Source organism: Coregonus clupeaformis, chromosome 26, assembly GCF_020615455.1.
Source record: "Coregonus clupeaformis isolate EN_2021a chromosome 26, ASM2061545v1, whole genome shotgun sequence".
Taxonomy (NCBI): Eukaryota; Metazoa; Chordata; class Actinopteri; order Salmoniformes; family Salmonidae; genus Coregonus; species Coregonus clupeaformis.
Window position 1 is genome coordinate 49,558,390 of NC_059217.1, and position 12,198 is coordinate 49,570,587.

The 12,198-nt window shown below is 45.0% G+C and overlaps 1 protein-coding gene across 2 annotated transcripts in view; it reads right to left on the reverse strand.

Moving 5' to 3' along the window:
• The window catches only part of LOC121540876 (nuclear factor of activated T-cells, cytoplasmic 1), a 74,703-nt gene extending 63,323 nt beyond the window's left edge, over nucleotides 1-11,380 (reverse strand). The window contains exons 1-3 of one of the 2 annotated variants that reach the window (XM_045207917.1): nucleotides 10,831-11,380; nucleotides 6,272-7,388; nucleotides 4,134-4,290 (exon numbers count right to left, since the gene is read on the reverse strand). In XM_045207917.1, the coding sequence (XP_045063852.1) occupies nucleotides 4,134-4,290; nucleotides 6,272-7,388; nucleotides 10,831-10,960 (1,404 nt within the window). In that variant the 5' untranslated portion in view covers nucleotides 10,961-11,380. Of the gene's footprint in view, nucleotides 1-4,133; nucleotides 4,291-6,271; nucleotides 7,389-8,788; nucleotides 9,085-10,830 lie in introns of those variants that run through there. The other variant, XM_045207918.1, reaches the window with a different exon arrangement.
• Between the last annotated feature and the right edge of the window lie 818 nt (nucleotides 11,381-12,198).

Below are 12,198 nucleotides of genomic sequence, written 5' to 3' on the forward strand. Positions count from 1 at the left end.
AGAAAGAAAAATGCTCTCGAAATGGAATGAAATTGGGAGGTACTATCAGAACTTGAAATGCTAATTTTCATTTCTGTTGCAAAACGTTTCACTACGGTGTTCGTCAATGAACACAACCCACGAGTCTGCACGGAAGAACCAAAGGCATCTTTCATGTTTTAAACAAGAGGTGGCACCAGATTTAAGACACAATAAATGACAGTCTTTACAGCGAACGTACATGTACTGTAGCTGTTGCCGAAGACATTTCACAGCCAGCATAGATGTCAAGGTGAAACACGCACATGTTCGACCAGCAGCACATATGCTAAGGTCCTTCATGTCATCCTAAAGGAAAAATACAAAGGTTGCTGTACTGTACTGTAACACACAGTTCTACCAGATGGTTATGTCACGCACACGTTAATGGGGATGAGACACATTCTGTTGAAATTACACCGCTATGTCTACCATGCCTTTCTTTTCCAAACTGAGAGTTATCGAGAGAGAGAAGCCTTTCATAGTAAGGCAGGCCCTGCAGGCCCATTCATTACCATTAAAGTATATACTCTATCCATATGTAGTACTTACTACAACACTGTGTGATGGGTCTAATACTCTACAGGTGTTGTCTAACACTGCGTGCCCTGTGCGTGTCTATGTGTTTCCTATGGTTTCCTGTCTCAATGTAAACCTGAATGAAATTTCTTGGTTGCCTTGATGTGTCTTCTACAACTGAACCACAGTTTACATCCGAGAGGGTCACGTCCCAGGTCGATGCACATATAATTCCATGTAATTCCACTTTGGCAATCATTCAATTCCATCATTATATCGGTTTCTTTGGAAAGACCCATCCATAATGATGTGGTGTTCTTCGGTGGGAAGGAAGGTAGAAGATCAGGTTGTTGATTTTTCCTGAGCATGCTTTTGGAAACCATCTTGTAGACGCTGGACATAACTGTGGTGAGAGGAGGGGAGCCTGGTGAATCATCAGGGGGAGAACGGGGAGGGTAGTTGGGGTAGAACAGAGGACCCTCCATCCTGTTAATGGGCGCTGTGGTCTGGAGCCAGTAAGTAAAGTGGAAAAGCGGCCGTGGGGGTTCAGGACGTGGTACATCATCATGAGAAGGGACTGAGAGGCCCTGTGGGGATGAGGGGATGCGGACAGCAGAGTGCAGTCAGTGTACCCCATAATCTGGAGGTTCCCATCAGTGTGCGGCTGCGGTAGCGGGCTGCAGCTCGGGGCCTCCCCAGATTTATGTCTTCATCCTGCAAGAGGGGCCGGAGGAGAGCGGTATGGTGGAGGAGACGGAGCGAAGAGCTGAGCATGATGTCACCGTTACAAAGGGACGTTTCCTAAACAAAGGGGAGCCTGTGTGTTTGGCAGCCGGGATTAGCAAAAACACCTCAGTTCATTATGTATGTAGGAGGACTTCGGTGATAGCAAATTGAGCGGTCATGCAGACAGAAACAGTGGCGCTGTAAAGGTGGCAAACATTGTTTTGAGTAACTGTTTTTCAGTCAGATGTTTGTCAGTCAGTGCTCTTGGGGTCATAGCGTGTATTGCAACGCTTCATTAACTGATAGGTTAGAGACACAGTGTCTCATCATGTTTTTCACCTTGTTATTTTTAAACTGTTGTGCACAGCGATGGGATATGTCACAATCACTCATAGGTGTTGTGCCTGTCCAACCCTGAGCCAAAACCCCAGTGCTGGTGTTTGTGCAGGTTTAGCCAGCATTGGGAATGTCGGTGTGGGAGAGAGGTTTGAGGAATGAGCGGCTCACGACGAGCGACATCGGCAGTGAAGCGGAGGCCCCTGGGCCAGGATCGTGGTGGGGGAGGAGGCATCGGATGGGCTCTGGGACTAGTCTCACCTCACCCTACCCCTCCTCCTCTCCATCCACCCAACCCCAGGGCCACCCGGGCCCTAATCAGCAGGAAGCAGAGTGTCTCTGGGGGTAACACAGCCGAGACACAGCTGCCTGCCTGCCTGGTGACTCCCTGTGCCCTCCTTCTCTCCCTCTTTCCTCTGAACGCTCCCTACGCCTCCCTCCCTACACCCTTCCACTGCCTCACTCTCTCCCTCTGCCCTCATCACATCTATCTCTGCATGTGTCCTCTCTCCCTCCATCTCCCTCTCTCCCTGTCCTCCCTACCACATCACTACACACTCACCCATTCTCCATGATTGCACCACCCACCCACCGATTGCCTGCCACTCACTACTTACAACAGCAGGGCACCCTAGGGACTACAATATGCCCTGTCACCCCCATACAGCCTCCCTGGGGACTGCACAGGATGAGTGAAGAGAGAGAGAGAGAGAGAGAGAGAGAGAGAGAGAGAGAGAGAGAGAGAGAGAGAGAGAGAGAGAGAGAGAGAGAGAGAGAGAGAGAGAGAGAGAGAGAGAGAGAGAGAGAGAGAGAGAGAGAGAAGAGGAGGAAAAAGAGATATGTGCATCCACATCCTACACACGGGGAAGAGATATGATGAAATCCTGTCTTCATTTTGCTAACGTTGTGTGTGTGTGTATCATGTATTTACCTGACCTTCTGCATTAATCACTCTCTGCCAACAAACTTCCAGTGAGAGGCTTGATTCTTATGCAATTCCCCAGAGATTCCAATTCACTCCAAATGTAATATTAGAGGTGTTAAATTATTGTTCCATAAAAGTAAAAGTAAGAAACTGTGAACAATGTGAGTGTGGTAGAGAATATGTGCGTCACTAGAGCAATATTTTAATATTTAATAACAACATCCACCTCAAGGGCTTAATTACTTGATAGGGTCCTATTTTAGTTGTTAGTACCTCTTTAATAAAACACATTTTCATTGGAGAAACTCTATACTGAATAAAAAATTGACTCCAGCACATGAGTGATATTGGCTCTTTCAATGAATCGTTCCTCGATTCCTCACATCCTCTCCTTCCCTCCTTCACAAAAGGTATTGGAGTAGAAGATCTGAGTGGAGGGATCTTGGACCTTCTCTAATACAGCTGAGAAGGAGGCGAGGATAGGCTCTGAGGAATCAAAAACGGGCCTCGAAAAAAAAGGGCCTCGATGCTTGATGCTCTCAATAGCATTCATCAGGGTTTATGCAGACTTTAGTGTGTTGGAGTTCCTTTTCAATTCACTTCACTAAAGTATCTGTGTAGTAAGACAGTAACTGTCCTTGTCATTACCATCACCCACCTGGGAAAAGTTTCCCACACGTACACACACAGGAAGCTTATTCACCACTCCTGACTCACTCCTTAGACCCCCTTAAAGGCTGACATACAGCCTGAGTCACAAAGTGATATAAACTAAACTAAATCAAGTTCAGTTTCACCTGTCAAAACACTGAACGCTGGTCAAAGTCTCTCAGTGCAACATGGGATGGCAGGGGAGTAGAATGTCAACACACTTTTATGTCGTTATACAAAGGGTTTTAATGAAGGGGTGTAATCACTTTCATTTAGAGAGAGAAACTGAAACTTGACAGGCTATGTTTATAACACCTTGTTGGGCGCAACAGCTGTTGTCAGAAGTGAAACTCAGCAGGTTAAGTTGTGTTGAAAACATCTATTTGAAAACGGGCTGCAGTGCTAACAACACGTTGAGTGTTTTGGAGAGAAGTAGGAACCTTCAAGTTGGACTAAGAGAAGAAGGTTCGCTCAGCCCTTCTAAGATGCAATGTGCTATGCTATACCTGTATTTGCTATGTATTTATATAAGCTATGTGTTGTTATATTTATACACAGTACATATATAATGACACACACACACACACACAACAACCCCCCCATACACACACTACTGTCTTAGTAGCTTACATGGGTCCCCACCTTGAGTAAACCAAGATGTCCAAACAGCGTGACGGCCTTAGAGAGAAAGGAGCTCTGTGTTGGGCCGCTGTGGTGAGAGTGATGTGAGCTCTAGAAGCATTGCCAAGCACAATACTGAGAGGTGATGGTCCTGCTCCATGCTAATTGTGTCAATATGTGCAACTGCTAGCCACAGTTACCTCTTACTGCAGTATGTTGACTCCTGGCTTCAAGGGACATTAATAATAGAGAACACAAGCACGCATGTACGCATGCACAGGTGCACACACACACACACACACCTACACACACACACCCACATTATTGAGATAGGTACCTGTACGACCGGATGACCTCCGGACGGAGCTTTGACTGCCCCGCGGCTGCCCTCTGTCTCGTAGTGGGCACGGTGGTGGGACTTTGGCTGCACCTCGATCTGCAGACTGTACGGGCCAGAGCAAGATGGCAGCTGCCAATCCAGGGCGGGCAGGGAGCTATGATGAAGAGAGACAGTGCTTGGTATTTTGTGGAACATATTGATAGTATCTATAATATAATCATATAAATAGTAATCTACACAATAGCCTGGTCCCAGCTGTATGAGCCGTAGCCAACATCACCTATAGTCATCATTCAATACATGGACATATATGTTTGGCATGACAATGAACGAAACCAGAAAGGAGTTGGATAAAATACAAACAGACAGGACCACCATGCTACCTACAAGCCCGCACCCACGCACGCACAAAGATGGATCCGTTTCACTTAAATCCAGATCTCTGTTTCCCTTGTTAAATAATGTCCTGATCCTTTCCATTTCATCATTGGCTCTAATCTAATCAATTGAAGTCATAGCCTGACGTATGTAATTCCTAAAGCCTGGGCAATAATTGGTGGCTCTTTTGATGAAAACTAAATGAAAGAAAGCATGTGGTCTGGTTAGTCTGCTGTGTGTTTTTTATCATGCTGTGACAGGTGTCGACAAGTGGAGTCTTAGAAAAAAGGGTTCCAAAAGGGTTCTTCAGCTGTCCCCATAGGAGAACCCTTTTTGGTTCCAGGTAAAACCATCTTTGGTTCCATGGAATCCAAAATGGTTCTACTTGGAACCAAAAGGGTTCTACCTCGAACCAACAAAGGGTTCTCCTATGGGGACAGCCAAAGAACCCTATTAGGTTTTAGATATAATTATTTTTCCTAAGAGTTAGGAGGGGGCACAGGCATTTCAGCAGCACAATGGTACAACATGCCTAAATGCTTAACGTAGATAACCTAAGTGCATTGGTGGTATCAATAATACAAGTAGCGCTATCATCAAATACATTTCTACAAAAAATAATTGAATCCCACATAATCCTTTATTTTTAAATAAACAACGTAACCAAGTAACCCGAAAGACCATGGTATCTCAGAAATTGTCACAGCTGGCAACTCATAATATCATTGTTCAGATGCCGCGAGGGAATTAGCCTATCTTCCCATGTGAAGACTGTGGAGATATTGAACCAAAACAAACATTTGCGAGACAATATTTCACTGAGCCGGATGCCTGTGAAGCATAAAACCCCTGACCTAAAGGCTAGCCATGAAAAGCAATCTCTGGCATCCTCTTGGAACTTTCAGGGTGTTTGTTGACCCAAAACGAACTGATTTTCCCCCTCTCTGTCTTTATCTGTGCTGGCCGAACATTACATCATGTTTAGTGGCCAAAGAGGAGGGGGGGGGGGGCACAAGACAGCACAGGGAAGCCGGTTGTGTGATTACCCCACCAACTGTTTCCTTTAGCAGGCTTGTCACCATCACTTCCTGTCTCTGCATTATCTTAATCAAACATTTCATTTCCAACAGGAAAGTGTGCCAGGGCAGGAAAGAGAAAACAGAGAAAGGGTCGCCGTGAACTGAAAAGGTTGCCTTGTTAAGAAGGGAGTCTGTCTGTGTGTGTGTATATGTCTATCTGTGTGTATTGTTTGTGTGGGGGTTTCTATGGTAACAGGGCACATGTGCTACACTACTCCTCTCTGCGAAATATGATTTATGAAATGTTTTGTATCTTCAAAGGGGAGCCCTTTTGGAAGTGGTACAGCGACTACGTTTCGACTGCTGCCTTTCGCTGTGGTCTTTGAAGACAAAAACAATGTTGCACTTGCAATAAATAAACAAGTCTAATTTTGGAAAAAGACAAGAAAAATGTGGGATGACAAAATAGTGGAGGAGCTGTTTTTCATGTGGGAAACTAAAGGAGTAGACCTTGGGTTGGATGTTAGTCCATAAATCTTTTGAAATAAGTAAACACCTCCATGAGCTTCATTGTCTTTTTCAAGGCCTAAAACACTTAAGAATGCTGCCTTATGTTCTAAGTGACTTCCCTGCCAACGTCAAAATGTGTTTGTTTTAAACTGTTGATAATAAATGATTATACGGTACAATACATTGACCCAAGCCTTCCCAGTTCAGCAGTATTTTATCTCCACCTACCTGAGGTAAGGCTTTGGCTTGGACCAGGAGTAAGGGTGCTGGGGCACGTCTAGGAAGCCCCCACAGTAGCTCTCCTTCTTGAAAGGCAGGCGGGAGATGTAGTCCTCCTGGAGGAGCTCGCTCCCAGGGCACATCTCCTCTCCTCCCGGCTCCATCTTCAGGCTCATGGTGGGACTGTGGTCTAGGTTGGTCTTGCGGGCCTTGACGGGGATGCCCTCGCCCATGTCGACCACTCCGTCGGTGGTGAGGGCGTTGATGGCTGCCACGATGGCTGAGTTGGTGTACTGGTTGGTGTTGGCCAGCCAGCTGTCGTCTGTGACGCTGATCCTAGGCGAGCCGCGTGGGGAAGGCGTGGACGACTGGTTGGGCGAGTAGGTTGGCTGTCTGTAGGTGGTGCCGTTGAAGCTGTATTTCCTCTTCCCCACGCCAACGCCGCCACCTCCTCCGCTGCAAGGCGGGGAGTTGGGCCTGGAGCTTCCACAGGGCCCCTGCCCCGCCCAGCCCTCTTCGGCTTGGGCCCCGATCTGGGGGGAGGTGGATGGCGAGTGGCGGGGGGAGGTTGAGGGGGGGCCGAGAGGAGCGTGTGGGCAGGAGAGGAGAGAGGACGAACCTTTCGGAGAGACGCAGGGAGACTGCCACGGCGAGTTCTGGGGTGAGTTGTCATAATTGTAAAAGCCGGACTCGTAGGACGACGCATCCGAGTTGCAGCTACGCGATGACACGCTGCTGGCCGGGCTGAGGCAACTGGGGTCGCGGTAGCCATCAGCATTAGGCAGCGTCAGGGTCACGATAGAGTTGACCCCCCGCTTGTGGTGGACGATGTGGTCCATGCTGCTGCTCTCCTCCACCTCCTCCTCAGGGTACTGGTGGTAGGCAGTGATCTCGATGCGAGGACTCTCCAGGGCCGGGGCCCCGTTTGGCCTCAGGCCGTGGGACAGGTAGTAGCCCTGGGCTGGGTTGTGGTTGTTGTGATCGTGGAGACCGTAGCCTGTCTGGTGGCAGGAGGACACGGCGATAATGGGGCTGGACTGCAGCGTATGGTACTGGGTGGCCAGACAGGGGTTTCCCATGCCCAATGGCAGGGACAGGCTGACGTTTGGAGTATAGCTATATGCATCTGGAAAATACAAACACACGAGGGCATTGTAAATATAGGCCGCTATACAAACAATTTGATGCTTTGTAAACTGCACCTTTTCTCACTTTATCCATTAAACCCTATGTCTATTGAACTGATCAAGGTCAATTAAATATGTGAGATATCAGCAGATTGTTAACAGTCCATCTGGAGCTGTGCAGCTCCACTGTGTGCTCTCTAGACTATAGGACCTCCTCCAGCAGAGCAGTGATGGATACTTTATTTGATTGATAGCTTCACTCACTGAGTGAATTAGGGCTCGCCCCTGTTGAACGCCAACAGCACTCTGCTTTGCTCTGAGATTGTGATTAAGTCCGAGAGTTTACAGCTGCTGAGGCATCACACACACACAGAATAAATGCTCAGATACAAATGGTTGGGCACACATTCACACACACAGACATGTATACTGCACACATAAACACAAATACATACAGTACATACACACATGATCTGCCACACACACACACACACACACACAGAAACGAGCATTCACACCACACACACAACAGCAGCAGCTCTTTGCCTTAGTGAGCAAACCTCCCCTTCTGTTATGATTTTATATAAGAAAGATCTTTATTCCCTTAACATTGACTTTAACAATTTACACAATTGTTACAATATAAGGTTTTCTGTCTGATAATGGTAATTTTACTATCTCAAATGAATGGCAACCAAATGTTGTGCCGTGTACTAAAGTAGGGCAATCCCCTTCCAGCTTCCGTGCTATATTTGTTAACCACAACTCTACGCAAATAGCGCATCACATGAAATGATGAACCTGTCATGCACCACAGAATACGTGGTTAGACTGTCTAAAATTAGTTCATGACAGACTATTTCCAGAAACAGTGGCAAGTCAAATTCTAATTGTATCTAGTAGTTCATAAAGTTATTTTTTTGCGCTCAATGAAGCAATTAACAGTAGTATGAAACTTTATATGGGCACAAACATTAAAGCACATTATGGTGGAGAAAGCAAAGGAAGGTTATGCGAATTTACAATTAACAAAGCTTGCAATAATAAGGGAAGCAAACATAGCTACATTATTACATTTTGTAATATCTGTAATCATAATAAATTACAATCCTAAATGCCCCTATGTAAAATGTTCTGCTAAGCAAAATAGGACTACAACATTTATTGTCCAATCCTTATTATGGTCTAAGTAGTCTATGTATAATTATTTACATACCAAAAACATGTCAAAAGCATGTGAATAAGTCAGCTCTGACAAACAGATGAAAATAATCACACTAGGCTCAACTGCATAATGTAAAACATACAAACAGAGCAAAATAAATCACCCAAACAGTTTGAGCTACCACAAGTTCAGGAACACACACCAACCCCCATCCAGAGATTCGTCACCACCCACCTCTGTCAGGCCTGTGGCCACACTCTCCCCCTTGGCTGTACTCAAACAAAAAGTTGAAGTCAAACTCTGGTTCTTCGCGAAGGGAGCTCATCCTTGCCTCAGCTTAACGGTGATGCGAACAGCCTCCAACACATCAGCTCTAACTAGTGTCTGTCTGTCTGTCTGTCTCTGTCTGTCTGTTTTGTCTTCTCCTTTTCTCTTTAGAGATGCAGTTGTTTTCTGCTGCTCGTTCCTGACAGTCCCTTCACTAGCGCTGAGGATGCAGATCTCTTTCTCACTCCACCTAATGTGACTTAGAGGAGGGGTGGTACACACCTACTGACTACAGGGCTGACTGCAAGTTGTTTTTCCCTCTTCTCTGTGTGTGTGTGTGTGTGTGTGTGTGTGTGTGCGCGCACTATGCCTCAGCACACTCTCTGTTTCTAACACATGAGCTACATCCACCCACACACATCGGGACTTTCACTCAATTGTGTTATCTCTGCAGATCTTGAACTTTGCATTTCCAGGTTGCGTCTGCTGAATGCTGAACTAACAGTGTGACAGATAGCAAATTGGGGGTGAGAGCTCTATAGAATATTGATATCTCAAATCCAAGAAAAACAATCACTGATGCTCTGTTTCGGTGACCTGCTTTCAGGAATTTTGGAAATCTGTAAATTCATGGTGATAATATTAATACTGTATACACGTTTACAGTTTAAAGTGACTCACATAGCATTCTTTTCTCTCTCGTCACCATATTCAAAATGCTCTAACTCTGATTTTGCTATTACCATCCATAAATCCTTTTCCCCAGCACATGGGACCAAATAAATCTGCATGTCTCTAAATATAATCTGGTTTCATCCACACAGACGGTGGGGCTCTGCTAGGCCCAGACAGAGTGAACATCAGGAAGAGCTAGGTGGTCACAGATAAAGTCATCTGTAGGCTCATAAAATCAGGGGCTTGGTGGCTTGCAATCAGTTACCACAAGCACCTTTTTGTGGCTAAGTCACCGTAGAGAGAGGGGTTGTGTGTGTGTGTGGGTATAATGGTATAGGCTACCATACTGGGTCACAGAGAAAGGAGTCTGACTGTGTGTCTGTAATACTACAGTTGTCAGCAGACTGGTGAAGCAGAGTGGTTATGCATCTACCCCAGCCAAGTGAGCTACACACAGAAACACACATACACACACAATGCGCGCATGCGAACACACACACTCACACACACGCACACACATGCACACACACACACAGACAGATGTGTCTGCTATCAATTATGAGTCTTACGAGGGACTGAAATGAATAATAACACAGCCCCCACCCGTCCACGTCTCGAAACCTCAAAGACAAATTAAATCCCAAATCAAAAAGTCCATGACATCAGCACTGGAATACTTCTATAGCCTAGGCTACTTCATGAATGAAGTGTCAAGGCAAATAGAGCACTGTCAGTGAGATGGATGGTCCAAGTATGTGTGCATGCATGATGTAGCCTACATTTGTCAAGGTTGAAAAGCACAACCATGAAAACATACAATAATATTTTCAATCAACATGGTCAAATAAAGGCATAAAAATGTGGGCTGTGAATGATTGATTATTGACAATAAGGGCATTGTGAAGCCAGGTTATTATTATTATTATTATTATTTTTTTTTACAAATTAGGGTATCCAACGCAAAACAGCGTTCACTGTACTCAAATTTTGCCTACACATTGCTATAAAATTGTCACTGGCGCACTTCGGGCTCTGGTTATCATATGGACGTCGCTCACCGTTTCAGGTATAGCGCAAAACGCACAGCATCAATTGCGCGCCTAGGAGACTCCTGCCTTGAAAACACCGACACCTATTGGTAGCTGAAGAAACATTCCCAGACTATTGTAGTGTATAACTTAATAATAATATGCATTTCATTGATAGCAAATGACGATTTGAGAATCACTCATGTAAAAATGACACAAGCACTGCAGTCAGAGAATAACTTTTGAACATTGCCACGTCAAATGAACGGAAAATATAGGCTAAATTACGACAGTAAAGCCGGTTACCTTCTTCTGCAGACTTCATCTCCGAAGCGAGAGTGTGAAACTGCAGTCCTCTTTCCTTTCCCAAAGCGGTTGGGAGGGCTGGTCCAAAGTTGAATTTGGAGCTGAGTCTCAAACAGCTGGTATCCTGCATTCAACTAGCGATTGGTCTACTTTTGTGGTTATGACGGTTGGCGATTATATCACAGGCAGTATCATATGAGAACTGCGGAAAAAAAAACTATTTTAGACTGTAGACATGTGCATTAATCAAAACAAAAATAAACGCATTATATGTCAATGAAACATGTAACTCCAATGCTGATTTGAGATTAATTCAAACACTTTCATCCATGTGACAGCACACCAAGAGAAACTGAAATGGAAAAGAGAATGCGATAGGCTTATCTTCACAGCACTTCTCACAAACTCGAGGTAGGTCTGATGGTTAGATGAGTTTTGCTGTCGTTTCGTTACGCTTTAGCCCAATTAAGATGTCCAGAGATTCCCGGTGGCTGTGACACAGGGCTTGTCAGAAGGGGCTGGCTCCATTCGTTTTAAAGCTGGAAAACACCTCCTGTTCAGCGCGCCGCCCCTCTAGGAATGACGTTATCACTGCCTACCAGCTCCTTTCTGGAGGACTGACGATGCTTGATCGAGTCCGCCAAGGGATTCCATAGTTGTAGACGTGGGAGGGAGTCGAAAGGTGTTTGGAAATCCTATAATATTTATTTTGGAGTTTCATTGCTCACCTTTCAGGTCATTTTGGGCAGTTTTGAATGCGGATAGCCTAGTTTAGGTGTATTCAATCGGGGGTCCGAGACCCCCTAGAGGTCCGCAGAGACACTGCAAGGGGTCCGCAAAAATATATATACAAATTAAAGAAAGCGAAAAAAGAAAATCAATGTTGTTATGAATATCGCTAGCAACAACAGAATAACTTTTTATTATTATTACATACCTACAGTAGAAAATAGGATAATATCTTATCTCTAATGATGTCAACTTTATTTCTCAACTACTAATATTGAGCAAATTACACTCACGGGAGTATCTGATATAGGCTTTATCGCTTGTTGCTGGTAAGCTTTCTTGACTTGGACATACATTTTTGCCAACACACTAACCTTTGTTTAACCAGCTAAACAGCTGCTCTTAGTGAAAATGTGCTTGGAGTTACCTTTCTAGCTAATAGGCTATGTTAGAGTTTACACTTCCTCTTCCAATTACAATGTAGGGAGGTCAAAATAATGAAAAATGATCAACTAAATCTATTCATTTAAAAATGCTTTCCATTATAATTCACCTGATGATAAGACAAGACTTGTATTAAAACAAAAACATTTAACGTATGATGGGGATCCCTGGGTCGCCGAAATCCCTGTTAGTAAG